Raw genomic sequence first — 25,659 nt, forward strand, 5'->3', positions numbered from 1 at the left:
TAAAAAATATTTTATAGTGTTTTCAGTGAAAGTTTACACAGATTAGGTTCCTATTTGACAGTTTCTACATAGATTGTTCAGTGACATTAGTTACTTCTCTCACGGTGTGTCAATTAATTCTCTTTAATTGCATTCAGGTTGTTCCATTTCCAGTACTCTAGTTTTCCTGCTTCCTTACCTTCTCATATTTGCTTTAGAGTGATTGTTGACCTCTTGGTCTCGTATAGCTGTTTTTTTTAATGCAGCACCGTACTCATGGGCAATATCCTTTATTTTGTGTGCCAGTCTGTTATTTGCTAAAAGGTGACCTCAGAGGATAGTTTCAGTTCAAGGTTTAAAGAGTATCTTAGGGCCATAGTTTTAGGGAGTCCTCTAGTCTCAACGGGTACAGCAAGTCTGGACTTCCTAGGAATTTGAGTTCTGTTCTGGGTTTTTCTCCCGCTCTATCAGGGTCTATCTTTTGCGGCCCTGATCAGAATGGTTGGTAGTAGTAGTAGTTCTTCTGGTCTCAGGGTAGATGAGGCTGTGGCTCGTAAGCTATTCCTTTTGTAACTTGTTAGCTGTTAGTCTAGTTTAGACCTTAGAGTTAGTCAGTCTTGCTACATACCTCAAAAAGCTTCTTCTGAGAAGATTTAATAAATGAATAACCAAGGACTGAGAATTTTGCAGAAGCAGCATGTTGTTTCTATATGAGAGAAGTGAGCTTCTCTCATGGCAGTTTTTTAGATTTGGAAATTGTGCACTTAGATTTGTCAATATGGTAAATAAGAGGGAGAAAGATGGAAGGCAGAAGCTTCTTAATAGGCTTGACCTGATTTTTTAATTTACTTTTAAGTTAAAAAATATATATAATCTGCTTTTGGTTTTTGGTTGTGTGTAATTTGTTCCTTATCCAAAGAATTTAAAAATGGAATAAACACTCATGACATGGAAAGTCACCCCCTTTCTAAAGCTTTTCCTGTCTATCCACTATCCCCGTCTCTGTTCCCTGGACTAGTCTAATACTATTCCCTGAGTAGTCAGTCATTCATGTTGCTTCTGACCTATGAATTGTATTATGATGAACTGTATGCAGTGATAATAAGAAAAAGCTGTATTTCAAGAGAAGCATTTGGTGACGTGTTCTTTTTATTATGGGAAATTTTAAGCTTATACAGAGAATGCTATAATGTACCCCATGTACCCATCCTCCAGCTTCAGTAATTGTCAGCATCCACCATTCCAGTTTTATCTCCATCCACTTACACCACATTTTTTGTTGTTACTCTGTTCATTGCTCCGGAGCCTTTTAAAGCAAATCCTAGATGTCATATCATTTTATCCGTAAATATTTAGTATATATCTCTAACTGATAAGAGCTTTTTTTTTTTGTACTTTTTTTTTATTAACTTTTATTGAGCTTCAAGTGAACGTTTACAAATCAAGTCAGACTGTCACATACAAGTTTATATACACCTTACTCCGTACTCCCACTTCCTCTCCCCCTAATGAGTCAACCCTTCCAGTCTCTCCTTTCGTGACAATTTTGCCAGCTTCCAACTCTCTCTATCCTCCCATTCCCCCTCCAGACAGGAGATGCCAACACAGTCTCAAGTGTCCGCCTGATATAATTAGCTCACTCTTCATCAGCATCTCTCTCCTACCCACTGTCCAGTCCCTTTCATGTCTGATGAGTTGTCTTCGGGGATGGTTCCTGTCCTGTGCCAACAGAAGGTTTGGGGACCATGACCGCCGGGATTCCTCTAGTCTCAGTCAGACCATTAAGTATGGTCTTTTTGTGAGAATTTGGGGTCTGCATCCCACTGATCTCCTGCTCCCTCAGGGGTTCTCTATTGTGCTCCCTGTCAGGGCAGTCATCGATTGTGGCCGGGCACCATCTAGTTCTTCTGGTCTCAGGATGATGTAGGTCTCTGGTTCATGTGGCCCTTTCTGTCTCTTGGGCTCTTAGTTGTCGTGTGACCTTGGTGTTCTTCATTCTCCTTTGATCCAGGTGGGTTGAGACCAATTGATGCATCTTAGATGGCCGCTTGTTAGCATTTACGACCCCAGATGCCACATTTCAAAGTGGGATGCAGAATGTTTTCATAATAGAATTGTTTTGCGAGTTGACTTAGAAGTCCCCTTAAACCATGGTCCCCAAACCCCCGCCCTTGCTCTGCTGACCTTTGAAGCATTCATTTTATCCCGGAAACTTCTTTGCTTTTGGTCCAGTCCAATTGAGCTGACCTTCCATGTATTGAGTATTGTCCTTCCCTTCACCTAAAGCAGTTCTTATCTACTAATTAATCAGTAAAAAACCCTCTCCCACCCTCCCTCCCTCCCCCCCTCATAACCACAAAAGTATGTGTTCTTCTCAGTTTATACTATTTCTCAAGATCTTATAATAGTGCTCTTATACAATATTTGTCCTTTTGCCTCTGACTAATTTCGCTCAGCATAATGCCTTCCAGGTTCCTCCATGTTATGAAATGTTTCACAGATTCGTCACTGTTCTTTATCGATGCATAGTATTCCATTGTGTGAATATACCACAATTTATTTACCCATTCATCCGTTGATGGACACCTTGGTTGCTTCCAGCTTTTTGCTATTGTAAACAGAGCTGCAATAAACATGGGTGTGCATATATCCGTTTGTGTGAAGGCTCTTATTTCTCTAGGGTATATTCCGAGGAGTCGGATTTCCGGGTTGTATGGTAGTTCTATTTCAACTGTTTAAGATAACGCCAGATAGATTTCCAAAGTGGTTGTACCATTTTACATTCCCACCAGCAGTGTATAAGAGTTCCAATCTCTCCGCAGCCTCTCCGACATTTATTATTTTGTGTTTTTTGGATTAATGCCAGCCTTGTTGGAGTGAGATGGAATCTCATCGTGGTTTTAATTTGCATTTCTCTAATGGCTAATGATCGAGAGCATTTTCTCATGTATCTGTTAGCTGCCTGAATATCTTCTTTAGTGAAGTGTGTGTTCATATCCTTTGCCCACTTCTTGATTGGGTTGTTTGTCTTTTTGTGGTTGAGTTTTGACAGAATCATGTAGATTTTAGAGATCAGGCGCTGGTCGGAGATGTCATAGCTGAAAATTCTTTCCCAGTCTGTAGGTGGTCTTTTTACTCTTTTGGTGAAGTCTTTAGATGAGCATAGGTGTTTGCTTTTTAGGAGCTCCCAGTTATCTGGTTTCTCTTTGTCATTTTTGGTAATGTTTTGTATTCTGTTTATGCCTTGTATTAGGGCTCCTAAGGTTGTCCCTATTTTTTCTTCCATGATCTTTATCGTTTTAGTCTTTATGTTTAGGTCTTTGATCCGCTTGGAGTTAGTTTTTGTGCTTGGTGTAAGGTATGGGTCCTGTTTCGTTTTTTTGCAAATGGATATCCAGTTATGCCAGCACCATTTGTTAAAAAGACTATCTTTTCCCCAATTAACTGACACTGGGCCTTTGTCAAATATCAGCTGCTCATATGTGGATGGATTTATATCTGGGTTCTCAATTCTGTTCCACTGGTCTATGTGCCTGTTGTTGTACCAATACCAGGTTGTTTTGACTACTGTGGCTGTATAATAGGTTCTGAAATCAGGTAGAGTGAGGCCTCCCACTTTCTTCTTCTTTTTCAGTAATGCTTTGCTTATGCGAGGCTTCTTTCCCTTCCATATGAAGTTGGTGATTTGTTTCTCTATCACCTTAAAAAATGACATTGGAATTTGGATCGGAAGTGCATTGTATGTACAGATGGCTTTTGGTAGAATAAACATTTTTACTATGTTAAGTCTTCCTATCCATGAGCAAGGTATGTTTTTCCACTTAAGTATGTCCTTTTGAATTTCTTGTAGTAGAGCTTTGTAGTTTTCTTTGTATAGGTCTTTTACATCCTTGGTAAGATTTATTCCTAAGTATTTTATCTTCTTGGGGGCTACTGTGAATGGTATTGATTTGGTGATTTCCTCTTCGGTGTTCTTTTTGTTGATGTAGAGGAATCCAAGTGATTTTTGTATGTTTATCTTATAACCTGAGACTCTGCCAAACTCTTCTATTAGTTTCAGTAGTTTTCTGGAGGATTCCTTAGGGTTTTCTGTGTATAAGATCATGTCATCTGCAAATAGTGATAACTTTACTTCCTCCTTGCCAATCCAGATACCCTTTATTTCTTTGTCTAGCCTAATTGCCCTGGCTAGGACTTCAAGTACGATGTTGAATAAGAGCGGTGATAAAGGGCATCCTTGTCTGGTTCCCGTTCTCAAGGGAAATGCTTTCAGGTTCTCTCCATTTAGAGTGATATTGGCTGTTGGCTTTGCATAGATGCCCTTTATTATGTTGAGGAATTTTCCTTCAATTCCTATTTTGGTAAGAGTTTTTTTTTATCATAAATGGGTGTTGGACTTTGTCAAATGCCTTTTCTGCATCAATTGATAAGATCATGTGGTTTTTATCTTTTCTTTTATTTATGTGATGGATTACATTAATGGTTTTTCTGATATTAAACCAGCCTTGCATACCTGGTATAAATCCCACTTGATCATGGTGAATTATTTTTTTGATGTGTTGTTGGATTCTATTGGCTAGAATTTTGTTGAGGATTTTTGCATCTATGTTCATGAGGGATATAGGTCTATAATTTTCTTTTTTTGTAATGTCTTTATCTGGTTTTGGTATCAGGGAGATGGTGGCTTCATAGAATGAGTTGGGTAGTATTCCATCATTTTCTATGCTTTGAAATACCTTCAGTAGTAGTGGTGTTAACTCTTCTCTGAAAGTTTGGTAGAACTCTGCAGTGAAGCCGTCCGGGCCAGGGCTTTTTTTTGTTGGAAGTTTTTTGATGACCGTTTCAATCTCTTTTTTTGTTATGGGTCTATTTAGTTGTTCTACTTCTGAATGTGTTAGTTTAGGTAGGTAGTGTTTTTCCAAGAATTCATCCATTTCTTCTAGGTTTTCAAATTTGTTAGAGTACAATTTTTCGTAGTAATCTGAAATGATTCTTTTAATTTCATTTGGTTCTGTTGTGATGTGGTCCTTCTCATTTCTTATTCGGGTTATTTGTTTCCTTTCCTGTATTTCTTTAGTCAGTCTAGCCAATGGTTTATCAATTTTGTTAATTTTTTCAAGGAACCAGCTTTTGGCTTTGTTAATTCTTTCAATTGTTTTTCTGTTCTCTAATTTCATTTAGTTCAGCTCTAATTTTTATTATTTGTTTTCTTCTGGTGCCTGATGGGTTCTTTTGTTGCTCACTTTCTATTTGTTCAAGTTGTAGGGACAGTTCTCTGCTTTTGGCTCTTTCTTCTTTTTGTATGTGTGCATTTATCGATATAAATTGGCCTCTGAGCACTGCTTTTGCCATGTCCCAGAGGTTTTGATAGGAAGTATTTTCATTCTCATTGCGTTCTATGAATTTCCTTATTCCTTCCTTGATGTCTTCTATAACCCAGTCTTTTTTTCAGGAGGGTATTGTTCATTTTCCAAGTATTTGATTTCTTTTCCCTAGTTTTTCTGTTATTGATTTCCGGTTTTATTGCCTTGTGGTCTGAGAAGATGCTTTGTAATATTTCGATGTTTTGGACTCTGCAAAGGTTTGTTTTATGACTTAATATGTGGTCTATTCTAGAGAATGTTCCATGTGTGCTAGAAAAAAAAGTATACTTTGCAGCAGTTGGGTGGAGAGTTCTGTGTAACTCAATGAGGTCAAGTTGGTTGATTGTTGTAAGTAGGTCTGCCGTGTCTCTATTGACCTTCTTACTGGATGTCCTGTCCTTCTCCGAGAGTGGTGTGTTGAAGTCTCCTACTATAATTGTGGAGGTGTCTATCTCACTTTTCAATTCTTTTAAAATTTGATTTATGTATCTTGCAGCCCTGTCATTGGGTGCATAAATATTTAATATGGTTATGTCTTCCTGATCAATTGTCCCTTTTATCATTATATAGTGTCCTTCTTTATCCTTTATGGTGGATTTAAGTCTAAAGTCTATTTTGTCAGAAATTAATATTGCTACTCCTCTTCTTTTTTGCTTATTGTTTGCTTGATATATTTTTTTCCATCCTTTGAGTTTTAGTTTGTTTGTGTCTCTAAGTCTAAGGTGTGTCTCTTGTAGGCAGCATATAGATGGATCGTGTTTCTTTATCCAGTCCGTGACTCTCTGTCTCTTTATTGGTGCATTTAGTCCATTTACATTCAGCGTAATTATAGATAAATAAGTTTTTAGTGTTGTCATTTTGATGCCTTTTCATGTGCGTTGTTGGCAATTTCATTTTTCCACATACTTTTTTGTGCTGAGACGTTTTTCTTAGTAAATTGTGAGATCCTCATTTTCATAGTGTTTGACTTTATGTTAGTTGAGTCGTTACGTTTTTCTTGGCTTTTATCCTGAGTTATGGAGTTGTTATACCTTTTTGTGGTTACCTTATTATTTACCCCTATTTTTCTAAGTAAAAACCTAACTTGTATCGTTCTATATCGCCTTGTATCACTCTCCATCTGGCAGTTCAATGCCTCCTGTATTTAGTCCCTCTTTTTGATTATTGTGATCTTTTACCTATTGACTTCCATGATTCCCTGTTATGTGTATTATTATTTTTTTTTTTTTAATTAATCTTAATTTGTTTGTTTTTGTGATTTCCCTATTTGAGTTGATATCAGGACATTCTGTTTTGTGACCTTGTATTGTGCTGGTATCTGATATTATTGGTTTTCTGCCCAAACAATATCCTTTAGTATTTCTTGTAGCTTTGGTTTGGTTTTTGCAAATTCTCTAAACTTGTGTTTATCTGTAAATATCTTAATTTCGCCTTCATATTTCAGAGAGAGTTTTGCTGGATATATGATCCTTGGCTGGCAGTTTTTCTCCTTCAGTGCTCTGTATATGTCGTCCCATTCCCTTCTTGCCTGCATGGTTTCTGCTGAGTAGTCTGAACTTATTCTTATTGATTCTCCCTTGAAGGAAACCTTTCTTTTCTCCCTGGCTGCTTTTAAAATTTTCTGTTTATCTTTGGTTTTGGCGAGTTTGATGATAATATGTCTTGGTGTTTTTCTTTTTGGATCAATCTTAAATGGGGTTCGATCAGCATCTTGGATAGATATCCTTTCATCTTTCATGATGTCAGGGAAGTTTTGTGTCAGGAGTTCTTCAGCTATTTTCTCTGTGTTTTCTGTCCCCCCTCTCTGTTCTGGGACTCCAATCACCTGCAAGTTATCCTTCTTGATAGAGTCCCACATGATTCTTAGGGTTTCTTCATTTTTTTTAATTCTTTTATCTGATTTTTTTTCAGCTATGTTGGTGTTGATTCCCTGGTCCTCCAGAAGTCCCAGTCTGCATTCTAATTGCTCGAGCCTGCTCCTCTGACTTCCTATTGCATTGTCTAATTCTGTAATTTTATTGTTAATCTTTTGGATTTCTACATGCTGTCTCTCTATGGATTCTTGCAACTTATTAATTTTCCACTATGTTCTTGAATAATGTTTTTGAGTTCTTCAACAGTTTTATCAGTGTGTTCCTTGGCTTTTTCTGCAGTTTGCCTTGTTTCGTCTGTGATGTCTTGAAGCATTCTGTAAATTAGTTTTTTATATTCTGTATCTGATAATTCCAGGATTGTATCTTCATTTGGGAAAGATTTTGATTCTTTTGTTTGGGGGGTTGGAGAAGCTGTCATGGTCTGCTTCTTTATGTGGTTTGATATGGACTGCTGTCTCCGAGCCATCACTGGGAAACTAGTTTTTCCAGAAAATCTGCTGACTGGTACGCTGGCTCCAGGCTTTGAAAACAATCGCTGCCTCCCTGTATTTGTTTGTTCTCCGTCTCTAAATCTGTGTTTGTTGTTCAGGGTTCGTAGATTGTTATGTATGTGATCGATTCACTTTTTTTCCGAGTCTTTGTTGCAAGAGGGATCCCCGGTAGCGTCCACCTAGTCCGCCATCTTGGCCCCGCCTCCTTAACACTGCTATTTATTGGCTTCCCTGCTACATGCCAGGCAGTATAAAGGATTTTCGTACCTTGCTTAATCTCATAAGCCTGCAAGGTCTATTTTATAATTCCCATTTTACAGATGAGAAAACAGATGCTCAAAGAAATAAATGGCTTGCTGGAGGTCTCAAAGCTTCGAGTGGCATCTGGGATTTCAGTTGAATCTAGGTCTAACTCCAAAGCCAGATAAACCTTTTTCACTGTATTGCATTGCTTCTCTTAACAAGGAAGAAAGGTGAGAATGTTAAGGTAATGGAACAAATAGTTTAGACTTGTTTCGTTTAACCTGATAGAATTGTAGTATTTTTTCTCTTTAAAAAAAATACTGCTCATGTATATTACTGAATAATTACAAACTCAAAAATACGAATGCTTGTTTTATTTGGGAATATTTGTTATACATGAAAACATAGAAACATACCTTTTTGTCTAAGTTAAATAAAACCATTTTGATAATCTGTTTTTATTGTTATTGATTTAATGATAATTCTTTCAACTACCATGGTAAAAATATTCCCCAGAGGACAGAAGCTGGCTGAATGGACACAGAGATACAGGGTGGAGAGAAGGAGTATGCTATCTTATTAAGGGGAGAGCAACTAGGAGTATATAGCAAGGTGTATATAAGTTTTTGTACAAGAGACTGACTTGATTTGTAAACTTTCACCTAAAGCACAATTAAGGAAAAAAAAAAATCCCCAGATATTTCCAGGCTATTAAAATGCTATACCTTCTAAGTATCTTATTTATGTATTTAACAAATATTTTTTTTAATGTATATCCAAAGCACTTTACAAGTGTCTCTTTAATGTTAGTAAATAACCAAAACATTGTTCAGGATTCTGTAACTAGCCATAAAATTATCTTAGGTGCACATTTTTTCTGGCACCAGCATTTATTGAGCACTTTAATTAACATGTATGATCTTTAAGCCGAAAACAACTCAGTAAGTATAAAACCCATTGCCACTGAGTCGATTCTGACTCATAGCAACCCTATAGAACAGAGTAGAACTGCTCCATAGAATTTCCAAGGAGCTCCTGGTGGATTTGAACTGCCAGCCTTTTGGTTAGCAGCCATAGTTCTTAACCGCTACACCACCAGGTTTTCCCAGTAAGATATAGGCACCATTTTATCCTCATTTTACAGATGAAGAAACTAAGACAGAGGATAAGTCATTTACCTAAGGTTGCCACCTAGTAAGTGATAGTGTCAGACCTACAATTCAAATCCTATGTGATCTGAATCTATCATAAGTATTAAAAAGGTCATGTCAAACAAATACGTTTGGTTTTTTTTTAATATTTCAATGTGTTTTCTGTGAACGTTTATACCACAAACTAGGTTCCCATTTGACAATTTCTACTAGATTGTTCAGTGTTACGTTTTTTCACTATGTGTCAACATTCTCTTTAATTGCATTCTGGTTGCTATGTTTCCAGTACTCTAGTTTCTCTGCTCCCCTTATCTTCTCGGGTCTCATATAGACAGTTTTATTTTACCAGAACACCATACTGACAAGTAATATCCTTTATTTTGTGTGCCAATCTGTTATTTCCCTGAAAGGTGACCTTGGGATAGTTTTGGTTCAAGGTTTAAAGAGTATCTCAGGGAGAAAGTCTCAGGGAGTCCTCTAGTCTCAACTGGTCCAGTAAATCTGGACTTTTTAGAATTTCAGTTCTGTTCTGCATTTTGTTCTCATTCTGTCAGTATTCATCTGTTGTGGCCCTCATCAGAATGGTCAGTAGTGGTAGCCAGGTACTATCTATTTCTTCTGGTCTCAGGGTAGGTAAATCTGTGCCTTGTATAGGTTATTAGCCCCATAGACTAGTTTCTTCTCTGAAACTTTGCTTTTCTTCTTTCTCTTTTGCTCTGGATGAGTAGGGACCAATAGTTGTATCTTAGATGGCTGCTTGCAAGCTTTTAAGACCCCAGACTGTGCTCACCTCACTAGGATGCAGAACATGAATTTTGTGACGCCAGTTGACTGAGTTGTCCGATGAGACTAAGGTCCTAAGCCTTCAAATGTAGAAAACCATTCTCACAAGGTGTTTGGTTATGTCTGAGAAGTATCTGTAACTGTGTCCTCTATGAATATATATGCATGCACACACATATCTGTACATATATGTACATATAAATACTTCTATCTGTGCACACATATGTACTCTCCTGTACCTACCCATATACATATACGCCTATATACCTGTGTATGTGACCATATACTAGTTTTTTCTTTTGTTATTGGTGGTGGTGTCAAATTCAAACAAGTTGTTTTGGGGAAATTTTATTATATTCTTCTGGCTAGTGAGTTAAACTAAGTCTGTACTATTGTCCAGTGAGCCATAGGTAAAGATTCACAGACATTTTCTTGGGTGTCTTAGAATTTGCCACAGTTAAAACCCAAATGCTAATTTTATAGACAAGGCCATCTCTAACGATATTAAAATAAAATTATATTTTTCTCTGGCTTAAAGAAAAATTCTCCAGTAACTATGGGAATGCTCCTGGTATGAAGACAGTATCTTAAATCTCTATGCAAGTCATATACAGTGTTATTGTGATGAAAAAATGGTGGTGTGAATAATACCTGCCCACAGCCCAAGACACCTGATGTGTCTTGAACCTCAGTGTTTGCTGGATTTTGTAATTTCATGAGCGAGATTTGTATTTTTTTTTTTTTAAGTTCTGTAATTCTTTGTGTTCCACTTGACGTCAAATCTGTATTCTTAGGTTGTAGGCCTCCATTAAAAAAAATAATCTCAATCCCTCCTTCCTCCACTCCCCCTTCCCCCACACTCATTTTATATAATATGGTAATGATATCACCGTAGCAGTAATTACGGGTCATCTTCATTTCTTTCATCTCTGCCTGTTCTGATGGCTTCATTCCTTTGACGGAAAAGATTTGGCTCTGGGTGCTATGATTATTTTGTTAAGCGTTATTCGAATAGACAGGAGTGAGAGAAATTAATCAATCCAAATGCAATTAGCATCATGTTTAACCCAGTGATGGACGTCTCAAGGTGAAACAGCCAGGGGAGTTTCAGACATTATTATTCAATCCAGTGGTTCTTATCTAAATTATAATCAAGAGAGGTTTTTATTGGCTTCTCAACCTGAGGGTGTAACTCTTTCCCTGCCCTGGGGGTCAAGAAGACGGAGCCTTCATCCTCCTCTGCCTTTAGCTACTGCCAGCACCTTGAAGTGGGAAGGAGATACCAAGCAGGAAAGTTGTCTTAATTTAATATCCAAGTAATTTGAAATTATCTTTACTTTGATCTTGGTCTGATTTTCCTGGGTGTCTAATCTAGCCTATGGCTAAATTATTCTCTCTTACTTGGGGCAAAATATTTGGTTTACTGATCAAGTCACTTTGACTAGTTGTTGTTCCGTCTTAACCTTATATGATAGATTATTATTGCCATTCTCACTTTATGGATGAGGAAATTAAGACTGTGTAAAGCTACTAGCCTTTGATTCATAATAAGTGTTTCACCAGGATGTATTGCTGTGTAAAGACCTTGAAGCATGAATGCTCTGCACAAATTTATGAGTATTTAATAAAAGTTTTAGCCTCAAGACTATTAATCCATTGCTTTGATCTCATTGCTTTTCACTTGGTTGAGTTTTACCCTTGAAAAGGGAACTGAGTGAAACTATGAAATAGGCTGTGAAACCCTTTGAAAAGGAAACCAAATACAAATAAGGAATTGTTAGTTAGCTCTCATTCCTTGAACACAAATCTTTCAGGGGTTTTATTGTTTTGTTTAATAGAGAGAAGGATTGCATATTTGAAATCTAGTCTTGTTTTGTTCTTAAAAGAGGGCAGGGCAAAGAGAGTTGATGGAGAAACACAGGCTTTCACCTGAATACATTTTTCAAATACCTGACAATTAAGATTCTTCTAGTCCTGCCTTTAATCTTCAGGCATCATGGCTGACACTTGCCATATTTTATGTTACTGCTTGATGTTTTATACTCTGAGAATAAATCTGTTGGCAGATATTTCTGTCTTTTTTTTCTGTTGTGAAAAGCCATTAAAATTATTTTCCATATTGGAACTGTCCAAATTTGTTTACCTGCACATTGAGTCCTGGCCTTTCTTTTTCATATTACTTCGTGGATAAAACATTCTCTGGAAATGTAGTTGAAAAACAAAAAAAGTTTGATAGTAGTTTGCACTAGATCGAACACTGTTCTTACCCACCTCACTCTTTTAGAAGTCCTGTTAGAGAGCCAAGACACCCAATAGAAAGAAAATCTTTAAAGTGTGCCTCCCAAAAATCTTTTTTGAAGATTCTGAGGATGGAGATGTTGTTAGCCTATGATAGTTTGGTCACAGATGAGGCATCCAGACTGTTCTTTTCTCAGATCTATAGTACTTCAGTCTCCTTTCTGAAATGTTTATGCCCAAAGAACTTGAGGTAAAAGCCTTAAGGTTATTCTACTGGCCTTCAAATGCTACTTTTAATTTTTAGAGAAAAGTTAGGTTTCCACCAAAAACTCTCATTTGTGTATACTCTCTAACAAGAGTTGATTGAGAATGGTCACCAGACCTTATTACACTTGTACTGCCTGCTGAGGACCACAAAGTGTCCTCATGGAATAAGGCTCATCCAGAGAGACCCCTGCTCATCCAGTGACACCATGCTCAGCTCACAGCACCTTCTGCTCTTGATAATGGCACCAGCACCAGCTGCTCTCACATTAGAGGCATTAAAAAGTGCTTAGTCGTTGACTTGAATTATTAATCACATGGTGGTACTTTTCACTGAACTGGAGCTTGTTGAAGAATCCCTGTCTGACAAACTGCCCTGGAACTGCTCTGCTGTATGCTGGCTCTGTGCCATCGCCACAGGAAAACTTCCACATTCCTGTGAGGGAGAAGTCAGCATTAGAGATCACCTGCACTTCCTTTTGTTCTCCTCTAATCCACCAAAATACCTGTGAATGGCTCCTTCCATCTCAAAGGTCATGTTGCCATTGGGAACAGTCCCTTTGTGTCAGAAAGCATGTCTTCTAATTTATCTTAATCTTCCCTAACATCTCGTACCTTGTAGGCCCTCAGTGTGACTGACTCAACTATTCATCCACCCCCTTCATGCTTCCCTTCTGCACAGCACACACTGACGGCTAATACATCCCTCTTGTCACAGTTATTAGAATGCATTCAAGGTTTCAGGAACCAAAAATAATAATAATTTTTAAAGAGCCAAATGGCATCATTTCAATAAAACATCTTCTATGAATCTAATAAACAGCCTTTTTAGCACATTGATTTAAGCTAAACTAGGATTTTTTTGTGTTTCTTTTTGCCCGAAGTAGCTGCTGGGATCATTAAGAGAGTTGCCCCTAACACCCACTATTACTCCAGCAGGGTTAATCTTGCAGAGAATGTATTTTATACAGATGCGAGTCCCTCATGTTACTGTGTGCTTTGCATTTGAAGATCTCTTTTAAAATAAGAAGTTACTCTTCTTTTTGCTGTCACTCCTGCGTGTGCTGTTTGTGTGCTCATTTGGCACGAACCTGGCACCTCTTTTGTGAAGCTTTAACTTGAGGAGACTTCAGCACTCTCCACGGTTTATGCAAAACCCAAGAAAGGAGTCAAGACTGAGAACGATGATCATAGTAATTTGAAGATGGCAGGGCAGGATGGCTCTGTGGGACAGTTTAAGATTAAAAGGCATACTCCACTTAATAAACTAATGAAAGCCTGCTGTGAACAATAAGGTTTGCCAGTAAGGCAGGTCAGATTCCAATTTGATGGGCAGCCAATTAATGAAATAAACATACCTGCACAGTTGGAAATGGAAAGTGAAGATACAGCTGATGTGTTCTGGTGACAGACAGGAGGTATCTACCAAAAAGGGGACGTGCTGCTTTGTTCCAGAACTCTGTTCCTACAGACCAAGAATACGTTTTCAGTTAGAAAACCATACTTTGGTTCTACTACATCCTGACTACTACAATCTACTTTTCTCTAATCTTTCATTTTCCCCTCCCCCATTCTTTCATTGTACTTAAAGTAACTGGTGATGTGCACAAATATACTGCTGCTTTTTTTTTTTTTTTTTAAACAAAATAACCCATGGTATATTTTGATCAATGTCAAATGGAAATTGAATGGGGGGAAAATACTGGTTTTGTGAAAATACCCTCTTTCCCATTAGTGGCATGCTCATTCAGCTTTTCTCTTTGTATTTTCAATAAATTATTTTACTCTCACTGTTTAACAAACAACAACAAAATTTGATTGGAGAATTTTAATGTTTTTCATTTGTCATTGTAAAACCAAGGACAATTTTATAACTTCTTTATACCTAGCTATTACATGCAGGACAACCTATCTCTAAGTAGTGCGTACATTACTCTAAAAGAAATGAATCCTGGATAATTTTTGCATTCAATCAAGCATCTTGTTGTTTAAATAAAATTCTTGTTTAAAATGAAGGAGTTATGCCGTAGTTAGCATTTGCTGAATGTCTGTGTGATTTCTGTGTATTATCCTACCTTGAACAGATGAGGAGACCAAAGCTTAGAGAGAAGACTTGGCTGACTTACCCAGAGTTGTCCAGGGAAAGAGTAGGAGCTGGGGTTCAAATCCAACCCCATCTAATGCTCAAAGCCCTGCTCTTTTCACAATGCTATGCCACCTCCTTTGTCTCTTGTCCACTTATGTGAAAGTTTCCTAAAGACACAGCCTATTGTTGCTCTTCTGGATGTGAGAGAACCAGTGAAAAGTACCTGTGCTCCACCTCTCTAATGTTTTTAATTATACTGGAGCACAGAAATATTTCAATAGTAGTTTGCATTAGAAGTGAAAGCCAAATATTACGAGTTTCTTTCATTTCATTCAGAAGTTACTTAATCTTTACGTTGTTTGCTATGTAAAAGCTGAGCAGAATTTTATCAGGCAATTGCCTCAAAGTTATAATCTGGAAAATCTTTCTGTAATGAAACCCATATGTCATGGGCAAAAGGTGCAAGGGCCTGGCAGAGAGGGCTGGTCTCGTGAGAGATTCTGCACCCAATCTCGTTAACCAGGGTGCCTCTGGTAATCCCTCATCCCCTCACCAGTGAGAAATCAATCTGTACCACTGAATCTCTTTCAACCAGCCACCAGAAAATTTACTGCAGAGAAGGCAGGGGATAGTCATTGTGGAAAGGGAGCCAGAGGCAAGGCTAAATGTAAGGTGGTGAATTGGAGAGTCTAAAGAAGAGATTGTATTAAACCACACACCACCTTCAGAGCAAGCCGAATAGAGTCTTCCCTTCAGCCCTGACCTCTCTAAGTATACCCAGGTATTTACAGCTGCCGTGAACCTGACAGCCCTTGAGAAACTATTGGGGGTGGGGGAGTGGGTAACAGAAACAGCATAAACTTGGAAGTTGATTGTAGTTTATCCATTTGCTGTCTTTAAGACTGTATGAGTGGCTCCCTCTCCCACACTCTGTGCAGCAGTTGACGTGTTAATCCTGTGGCAACAGTCTCTGTTGTGGATTTCCCAGTTTATGATCTCTGCACTACATAGCAGGGCCTATAAATCAGGACTGGACATGGAGGCCATGCTTCCCTGCTGCACAACATAAACCGTGGTGCTGATGACCGTTAGATCCCTCTTGGCATAGTTATTAGAATGTGGTTGGCAGTGTTTGCTTCCTGTTAAACCTTGTAATCCTAGAAAGTAAATCCCGAATCAGAAAATAGTTAACAAATTTTACTGACTCTAGATGAAACTCTCTGTAGCAATCTTGTTATCTCTAGGGTTGTTTTCTAAGTAACACATTATGAAAAGAAAAGAACCAGGAAAGGAGGGAGGAACTAGAATTGCCAAACTGAGGAGCATGTAATCTTTCCCTGGTCTTTATGCTAGAATCATACCAAGCTATTTTATCAAGAAGAAGAAGGGATGGAGCTAGGTAGTGGGGGAATAGAAGTAGCTTCCTCTCCTCTGCAAACAAGCAGAAGCCATCTCTAAAGGATTTTCCCCAAAGAGATTTGAAATCCTTGGTGGGAGTTTTTTTAGTAAAATACATTTACATATAAAACCCTACTAGAAGGAGTGTGTGTGTGTGTGTGAGTGTGAGAGAGTGTGTGTGTGTGTGTAGAAGAGAAATATAGAATAGTAGCAGAAGGCTGTCTCCCTACTCCTGATGGGATTTTGTAGCAGCATGTGCGAGTTTGTTTCAGAAGTCAAAAATGAACAGATGTTGGTATAAATTACCCCTGTGTCTGATGTCTTGCAAATTAAAAGCATGGTTGGCATCACTAAACAATTTCACTAGGTTTGGGAGGGTGCGGTTAGCGGGTGGTGATTACTGTCGCAGGTTGGTGAGAATCTTCACACTGCAGCAGGAGAGCAAGGATAAGGAAATGAGGAATAAAATGAGGGGTATGTGAATTAATCAGAAATGTTAACATCTCTGATGACAAGTGAACAGGAGGGCACGTGCTCTGGAGCAGCCCCTAACCGATGGCAATTTCTCTGTGTGCAAAAGGGGCTGGTGCTTAGGATCTGATTTATACAGCACAGCCCTCTTTTAGGGAGCAGCTGTGTCACACATTTGTATATCTCCTATATGGGACTGGCGAGTAGGAAAACTTTCTCCCCTCCCAAGTAGAAGATGATGTCTTTTGAATTACTTCTACTTTTACAGTGGTTTCCCACAGCTCTGTGTGCTTGGATTAGGTTGGAGGGGGAGGGATGATTGAGTGGAAGAGGGGTTATTAAAAAGGACTGGTTAAATTCAAGGACAGCTTGCCACTAGAGACTTTGGTGTAGCCATTCATTTTTCCTTATAAACTCTTTTGATCCTTCAAATGGATTTGGTCTCATTTTATTCTTAATCTTAAAATATTGGCCATTCTCTCACTTGAGGAAAACAAAAACAGTAGAGCACTGAGAGCTCTGTGGGGCAGCAGGCAGAAATAATTAGTAAGATCAGTGCAGTGTCCAAGGCCTAGGGTTTTTGGAGCAAGGCCTTGCTTTGCCCGGTAGAGGGTTTGTATTGGCCCATGTGTGGTTTCCAGAGCTTCTCCTTTTAACCATGTTGCAGGTTCACTGAATACCATGTTTGAGAGTCCATAATAATCACTCAACTAGGCAGTAACCCATCCAGTAGAAATAAATGATGAGACTTGCTATGGCTGAAGGTACAAGTAAATTCCTATGGGATCAGGCTGAGAGATTCCAAGGAATGGGATTTTTGAGATCACTGGCTTCCCTTAGCACAATTCACTCAGCCAATACCAAGTATAAGAAAAGAAGCAGACTACTTATCTATACCTCTGAAGGGCGTTCTGTTAATGATAACCACTATACCAAGCATGTTCATTACTGTTATCCAAGAGAAACATAGGACAGGGAGCATTAATATACTCCCCATTTTACAGATGAAGAAACCAAGGCTCAGAGATCTTACCCAGTCCAAGGTGTCACCCAGATGCTAAATTCTAGAGCTGGAACTTAACCTGAGTTCATATCCCATGTTTTCTGAAAGAAGCTCATGCTGCATCGCATAGGCAAGAAAGTACTTGCTTGGTTTTCCTCTAGGGTAGTTTTTAACCCCCTGATCTCTCATTAATCTGGCATTGTTTCTATCCAGAGAAATAAGCACCGAGGACCACTAAATATTATTTGTCTGTGGAAGGAAAAAAAAAACATTTAGTGTGTTCCTACTTGGTTCCACTTCTTTTGTGTATTATCATTCATCCAGCCAACATTTATTCAACAGATACTAGGCCTAGCATTGTGCTAGATGCGCTGGTGATATAAAGAGTAATAAAACATAATTTCTACCCTCAATTCTTACAGTTTAGTGGAGAAAGGCAAGTACATAAACAAGTTATTGCATGCAATTTTTATAGGGAACAATGGTGTACGTGCACCAAGGAAGGAATAGTCAATTTGATTTGGGTCAGGGTGGGGTTGTGGGCACATGAGACAAGACCTATCACTTGGACTTCCATTCCTAGGTAATAGAATCAATCCCCTTTCCCTTCATTGGAGCCCAGGAACTTTTTAAAGATGGAGGATGATAGACTGCAATTATAAAAAAATCTCCCGTGATTACAGTTTGTATTGTTTTCTTTCTTTGTTATACAAATAAACAAGGAACTGTTAAACTTAGGCAGTGAGGTGGGGAGCCCATTCGTTAGCACCATTTGCTCTGTACTTGGGAAAGGCAACAAGAACGCTAGTGCGAAGGTCCTTCTCCTACCTGCAGGTGCCTCCCTAGCCACCTGATTTCTTTGGCCAAGATGAAAACGTGTTCTTGGAAGGCCGGGGGCATAGCCTGCCCTGTGCCTGCTGTGTGATTCCAGAAGACTTCTGGCCTCCAAGGCCAGCTTCACTTTAACCAGGATGGAGACATGTTCTTGGGAGGCTAGGGGGCACAGCCTGCCCTATGCCTGCTGCATGATTCCAGAAGACGTCTGGCCCCCAAGGCGAGCCATCAAGAAACTTTTAGGACTGTTAAATCCATTTAAGAGACCGGAAAAGATGACCTTGTGAGATGAGGATAAAAGGGGTGGCAAGCTACCCAAGCTTTTTGAAGATTTGCTTGACAGGGATAAAACCGAGGCTTCTGGAGTGGCCCTTGTAATTGATAAATGTTTTTTCTTTCATTTTGGAGCCTCATACGTAGGAAAGTAGCTGTATAAACCCTCTTATAACTACAACATCCAAAGATTGATGGTGCTAAAAGTCGGAGAAAGACACATAAACCCTGTCTTGCTATATTAAATATCTAAGGACTGACAATGCCAAGCGAGAGAAGACCAAAGCTCTATAAACCCTACTTTATTATACCATCCACAGATAAACTGCACTGAGGGAATATAAACCCTGTTATATTACAGCAGTGAGGGGCTACCACTGCTGAGAGACGGGGTAAATGATCTCTAATTTTGATTCGAGGTTAAAAATGTCCAGAGACCAACAACTCGGAGAAGACTCTAATCTTGGTTGGATTTTAGCCTCTGAGAGCAAACCCCCTGAGAGAGTGAGAGTGTATTAGGTTACATTCTTGAGGGAGTGATAGGTTTGGGGGAATTCTCTGGTGATTTTTTTAAGGGTTGATGATAAAAGTCTTCCCCAATTGGCCTGTACCTCATAGCAATTGCCAACTTCAGAACAGCTTTGTCAGGTTTCAGTTGGCAGTTGTGATTGTTTCTCCCCCCTTCTAGGAGATTAGTGGTGATTGAATCTGTTGTGGTAACAATTTTATATACAATCTAAGTCAATCTGCATTTTTAAATGAAATCGTCCTATGATCCCTTTTTCAGATTTTAGGTTTTCACTGATCTGTCATTTGCTTTGTGATTCCAGCCAGAGAGATGACACGGGGGAAATTCCTCAACATTCTAGAGAAGCCCAAGAAGTAGCAGCCACTTGTGGACAGGATCTCCTGGGAACTGTAACCGTGCTCCCTTCCTGGTGCAGCTCTGACCACGTACACCTCACTGCTTCCTCGGGAGAGGCTGAGGGGTGTACCTCCAGGACCGACACCCTCCCTGCTCCTGGCACTCTGTGCCTCTGAAGACTTTGGGCAGCAAGAGAAGAATCTGCTCTACCCAAGGATCGTTGCAGTTACTCAGTCAGCTTCCAGACTTTGGCATTCTTAGCCTTGGATGTGGCTAACACCAGAGGGTGTGTCATTCTTAAGGGTTAAAGTCCTGCTTCTTCATTTCTAGAAGTGATTCAGGAACCCTAGCATCTTACAGTTGATTTGATTCAGTAATGGAAAGCCAATTGTGATATGTTGATTGGATGGGTTCTTTTGAGTTGTACGATCTGTTAGGAAGTATGTATGATGCAAGGAAACCAGGTACCAACCAGATTCTGGACTGGAAACCAGGTACCAACCAGATTCTGGACCAGTCCATGCAGCCTGACTGGTGAACTCTGGTATCTACTAGGTTCCAAGAATCCCCAGTGGGAGAAACCAGAGCCTTCTCAAAACATACAGCTGCTTTTTCAATTCTACACTTCTCATGGTAGTCCCATCCCCCAGTGCATTCCTCACCTCCCAGCTCCTGCTATCGGTTCTGAATCCAGAGAAGGGGATTAGCTTGTATAGTGAAAGCCTCATGTAAAGTTACGCTGAGTTCTGGACCTCAAGGCCAATATGAAGGTAGCAGAAAGGATTTTTGAATTCTAGATAATCTGTTACAGATTCAAGCCGGAAATCTGGCCTGAAAGACAGAAAAGGGGAACCCATTTGGTTAGAAACTAGAAAGCCTGATAGACCTTAAAGAAATGAGCTGTGGGACGGTGGCAGTGTTTTGTCCCCCTTGTCCCCTCACACAGCACATTTCAGCTACGTCTCCTGTCTGACAGAAATACACACAAATGAGAATTTCCTAACTTAAACACAACTCTTATGAAGCCCTTCACCAGTTATCTGCCGCTGTGTTAAAACCTGAAAATCTGGTCCACGGGAAAGTCAATTACACATGTTCTCCCCATTTCGTCTTATAAGCCAGCCCCTAGCCACTGATGTTTAAGAAGTGCATGGGGTTTCCGTCACTTTATGAAAAGAACATCCATGTGGCAGTAGTCTGACCGTGTTTGGACACAAGTTTTTGGTCCTGAGCTTTTGGTCTGTGCTAGGGTGTAGCACTTTCCACCACTGAGGCCGTCAAAACTTGTGCCCTGTTTCTCATGCTAGAATTAATATTGAGTTTTTCTCTCATTTGTGCCATTTGAATAGCTGTGCAATTTTACTTATTGAAAAGGAAAAAAATACATAAACATGAGACACAAAGGATGAGGAAGGTGAAATACGTTTAGCCTGGTGCTACATAGAAGTTTAGGTTGTGATGGCTTTGGTTTTAAGTTAAGCTTATTGACATTCCTTTATCTCACTAAATGCGGTTGAAGTGTGTGTGTGTGCGTGTGTGTGTGTGTGTGTGTGTGTGTGGCCATAAAAATAGTGCCATAATGTCAAATTCTTCCTTTGCTCTGTTTTTGAGAGTTGATGACATCAGGCACTTTTAAATGCTTGGGGAAATGTGACGAATATTGGAGTATTTCTCCCCAAACCAACTCAAGTCTATAACCTGAAGCTACGAGGTTGGTTTTCTGGTCTACTTTGGCCGCTTTCTTTTACTGTCATCTTATTCACCAGCACTTAATGTAAGTAGATGTTTTAGAATTGCGATATTTATTGGATTTATATTTGTTGTCCTTAGAAATGTTAATGATGTATTTTTATATTGATAATATAAATTTATGTACAGTGTATATGTATATGTATTTCAGGATGTTAGAGGATTGTACCTTGCATATGATGGTTTCTGCATCTTCATAATAAATATGTCCCTTTTATGGGAGAATGAGTCAAAATCTGTTCTTGGACTTCCAGTTAAACATGATGGGCTGAACATAAATATTTCCCTGCCACCTATCAAAACCCTAAGTGTGAGTTGCTTTTCAACCCTGCTCAAGAACTGGAGAAAAGAATGTCCTAATCAGTACTGCTCTATGAAAAGGTCCTTATCAAAAAGCTATTATGCCGCCAGAATCCCATTGTCCAGTTGTGGCCCTGGTTGACAGCTACCTGTCCTGACAGTAACAAGAGAATTGCATCAAGACGATATTCTACCCGTTGGCTTCTAGGAAGAAAAAAAAAAGGTGATGGTATTGTCAAAAGATAGAAACTACCACCCATTGGTAGTTTACCTGCTGTAGACCAGAGCATGCCCTTTTAGAGAAAACACTCCCTTTTAAGGAAAGCAAATTGCTTATCATCATTGGCTCATCATTTATTTCTAAGAAAATATCTGAATGGACAGTAGATTTCTGTGATCTATAAAAGCATGACTGACTGACTAAGTAACTAAACAGGGACAATATCATGAATGTTTGACTCTAGGTCTTTAAAGATTATTTTCTAGCTGTCCCACAAAATTTTTTTCCCTTTACCTTTGCCATTTTGAACGCTATCCCTGTAATGCATCTATTGGCTACAGGCAACACTGTCCTGAGAAAGCATAGCATTTGGTGCTTAGAGGCACATTTTTAAATTCTTATTAAAATCTGTTCTTACCAAAAGTCTCACTGTTTCTTCTTCTTCTTCTTTTTTTTTTTTGGTATGATAATTATATATGTAAAAAAAATTCACTGTTTCAGCATTCTTCACATGTACAGTTTAGTAATGTTAACTTATGTTCATTATGTTGTTCAACCATCACCCTTATCTGTTCCTAAATTTTTCCATCACCCTTAACAGAAACTCAGTGTCCCATAAGCATTGATTCCTCCTGGTAACCACTAATAAACTTAGATCTCTATATAGTTGCCTATTGTAGATATTTCATGTAAATGAGAAATACAGTATTTGTCCTTTTGTAGCCTCACTGCTTCTTGCTCACATAGATCTCTCAGGTTTTGAGCCTCTGCTGATTTGCTTGGCTTTCTTCCAGTTAGAGCACTAAAAGTTCACAGGACATAGTGTTATATCGAAATACCAGCATCAATTTTTCTTTATCTTTCTGTTACCCATTTATCATATTCCTTAAATGGACACTTGCCGACTGCTCTTTATTTTTCGTTCTGCTTATTGTAGCTCCTCCATCTTCTGGACTCACCCAATCAGGGCAGTGAAAACGGAATTGGTGGGAGTCATTCCTTTACTCCTGTGGCTTCAGAAGGGTGTTTGGACTTCCATGGGTGTTTTGTAATGAAGCCAAGAAATTTCATCTCTAGTGGGATTCTGTGATCCCTGCTGTTCCCTCCAGGATTCAGGGGTCACGCAGAGCAGGAAGTGAGGAAATGGGCATATGGACCAAGGTGCACTGTCTCGGGTCAGGTAATACAGTTTCTTACCAGCTCTCAACTTCTGTACAAACCCCATCACCAAGCATTTGGTTATATTCTCTAATTTCTGTTTTCTTCATCCTTTGAGAGCTACACAAATCCCTACATGACCACTGCGTGGGTTTCATTGCTCCAGGGTGCCTGGCAAACCCCCTGACCCCCAGAAGGTAGGCAAACAACAGTCTCCAAGCTCAGAAGTTATGACTGGCCTGTAACTGGCTTATTCCTATCTATTTAGGCTTTTGGGACTTTGGGGATGTGCCCTTGACTGTGCCTCAAGAGGCCACTGGCCTTCCCACCCTTTGCATGGCACTTTTTCTTCTGGAGTAGGGAGCAGTTGGGGGCTTTAGGTGGCACCAAGTGCAACCATGAGGCTCCTGGTTGGCGAGAGTGCTAGTGGAGACTCTTAATTAGCACAGGAACACTCCAGTGCTCCATTAGCCAGGCCAGGCATTCGGAACCTTCCCCTCCTGTGGGCCCTTCCTCCTAATGAGAGCTGGAAGAGGGGCCCTCACAAAACACTGCCTCCGAATAATATTCCGCTTTGTCCCTGCCAGTAACCAGGGCTGACAGGATCACCCTGTCCATTTCTCTTCTAATTAGCACAATTCCAGCATGGCCTGAGCCAGCAAATTGAGAAAAGCGATCAAAAGCGATCGGACAACCGTAGCGAATCACAAACACAAAGAGGGCCATTCCCCATAATTAGGTGAGACAATTCCTCAGTCTTTTCTCGGCTGGAGTTTGCTGCTAAGACTCTTGCTGTTTGGATCCCAGCAACACAAGTTACATGTCTCCCTGGGACGCTAATAAGCCCCAAATTGCCTTCCGCTTCACACAACTCTAACCAGAGGACAGATGAGGGAGGAACACGGTGAGGCGACAGGGTCTCCAAACAAGCAGCTGCTGCAGTGCTTCCCCAACTCCAAGAAGCAGGCACAGGCTGTGGGTGAGAGGGAAGAGGCAGTGGCTTGACAGGAGAACTCAGTGCAGCCTGGTCCCCGTCATTTGAGCTGGAGTCTGAAGCACTTCAAATTCCTGACCCCCAGGGAAGCCCATTCCTCACTATTTGCCTCGCCCTGTTCATTTGCTGCCTTCTGCCTCTTGTTCCCTTTTGACCTTTTCTTGACTTCTCCCACTGGTGGTATCATTCCTGGAAATACCTGGAAGTCCTTTAGCTTTATACAACTACAGTTAAAATCTCAAGGATCACTGACACAGCCCACAGGTGAATTCTGCCCTTGAAGAGCTTATGACCTGGAAGGGGCACCCCTCGCCCCACTCACTCTGGGCCTCACTTCCAGCATCCATCACTTTCATGGCTCTGACTTCCCCAACTCCTGCCAGCTCTCCCATTCTCTCTTGGAAGAGTCCTGTTTTTTAAAACAAAAGTAGTCCATCAACTGCCAGGGCAAGGGCCATGACTGGTTGTACCTCATGTGGTTTAGAGGTTGGCCCCTTAATAAACAGAAACAGCTCCCCCAGGATTGCAGCCCATTATAGGGATTACTTAGGGTGATACAGCCATGAACTTGGTCATAGCCAGGAACAAAGGAATGCAGGGAGAGTGGCAGTGGGAATCTCAATTAAAATCAAGCTCTCAGCTGAGTTGGACTCACTTATTTTCATCTTACCCTGCCTCCTGCTTTCAATCTTGTTCTATAACTGATGCTTATGAAGGTGGCCTCTGACACCAGAAAACACTGAATTATCTAGAATCCAAAGAGCCAGAAAACTCAAGTAATCAGGGTTGCTTGGTTGTTTTTCCAACTTCCCTGAGACTCAGATAACTGTAAGATTTGACATTTTAAATAACTTCTGGGACATGTCCAACAAAGGCTTGATCAAATTTGTCCCGTCTCCTACAGTTTCTTTGATTATAAACAGAGCTTAGGACTGTGCCTGGCACATAAAAAATATTAGTGCTTAATAAGACTTTGTTGAAAGAAAGAATGAACTGTGGCATGAATACAGTGCTCATAGCCTGTCCAAGATATAGTAAGAGCTTGGATTTGGAGGGGCAGGAATGAGCCTGTGCAAGTCACTTCTCTCTGAATGGCAGTTTCCTCAGGACTTTTCTACTTCACAGAAGAACAGCCTAGCATTGTGGTTAAGGGCCTAGATGCTGGAGCCAGGTTTCTTGTTGTTAGGTGCCATCAAGTCAGTTCAGCCTCATAGCGACCCTACGTATGACAGAATGAAACACTGCCCAGTCCTGTGCCATCCTCACAGTTGTTATACTTGAGCACATTGTTGTGGCCACTGTGTCAGTTCTTTCATTGAGGGTCTTGCTCTTTTTTGCTGACCCTCTACTTTACCAAGCATGATGTCCTTCTCCAGGGACTGATCCCTCCTAATAATATATCCGAAGTATGTGAGATGAAGTCTTGCCATCTTTGCTTCTAAGGAGCATTCTGGCTGTCCTTCTAAGACAGACTTGTTCATTCCTCTGGCAGTCCATGGTATATTCAATATCCTTCATCAACACCATAACTCAAAGATGTCAATTCTTCTTTGGCCTTCTTTATTCATTGTCCAGCTTTCGCACGCACATGAGGTGATTGAAAACATCATGGCTTGGGTCAGGCGCATCTTAGTCCTTAAAGTGACATCTTTGCTTTTCAACACTTTAAAAGAGGTCTTTTGCAGCAGATTTGCCTAATGCAATGTGTCTTTTGATTTCTTAACTGCTGCTTCCATGGGTGTTGATTGTGGATCTAAGTAAAACGAAGTCCTTAACAACTTCAATATTTTCTCCGTTTATTATGATGTTGCTTATTGGCTCAGTTGTGAGGATTTTCCTTTTCTTTATGTTAAGCTGTAATCCATACTGAAGGCTGTAGTCTTTGATCTTCATCAATAAGTGCTTCAAGTACTCTTCACTTT

At 39.8% G+C, this 25,659-nt stretch overlaps 1 protein-coding gene and 1 pseudogene across 1 annotated transcript in view; both read left to right on the forward strand.

The window, feature by feature from the left end:
- Positions 1-25,233, forward strand: part of LIN52 (lin-52 DREAM MuvB core complex component) — a 129,972-nt gene extending 104,739 nt beyond the window's left edge. The window contains exon 6 of the mRNA XM_010588741.3: positions 19,282-25,233. Within this exon, the coding sequence (XP_010587043.1) occupies positions 19,282-19,337 (56 nt within the window). The 3' untranslated portion in view covers positions 19,338-25,233. The remainder of the gene's footprint in view (positions 1-19,281) is intronic.
- Positions 9,683-13,911, forward strand: LOC100672799 (small ubiquitin-related modifier 2-like; annotated as a pseudogene).
- Positions 25,234-25,659: the final 426 nt, after the last annotated feature.

This window comes from Loxodonta africana, chromosome 10 (assembly GCF_030014295.1).
Source record: "Loxodonta africana isolate mLoxAfr1 chromosome 10, mLoxAfr1.hap2, whole genome shotgun sequence".
NCBI lineage: Eukaryota > Metazoa > Chordata > Mammalia > Proboscidea > Elephantidae > Loxodonta > Loxodonta africana.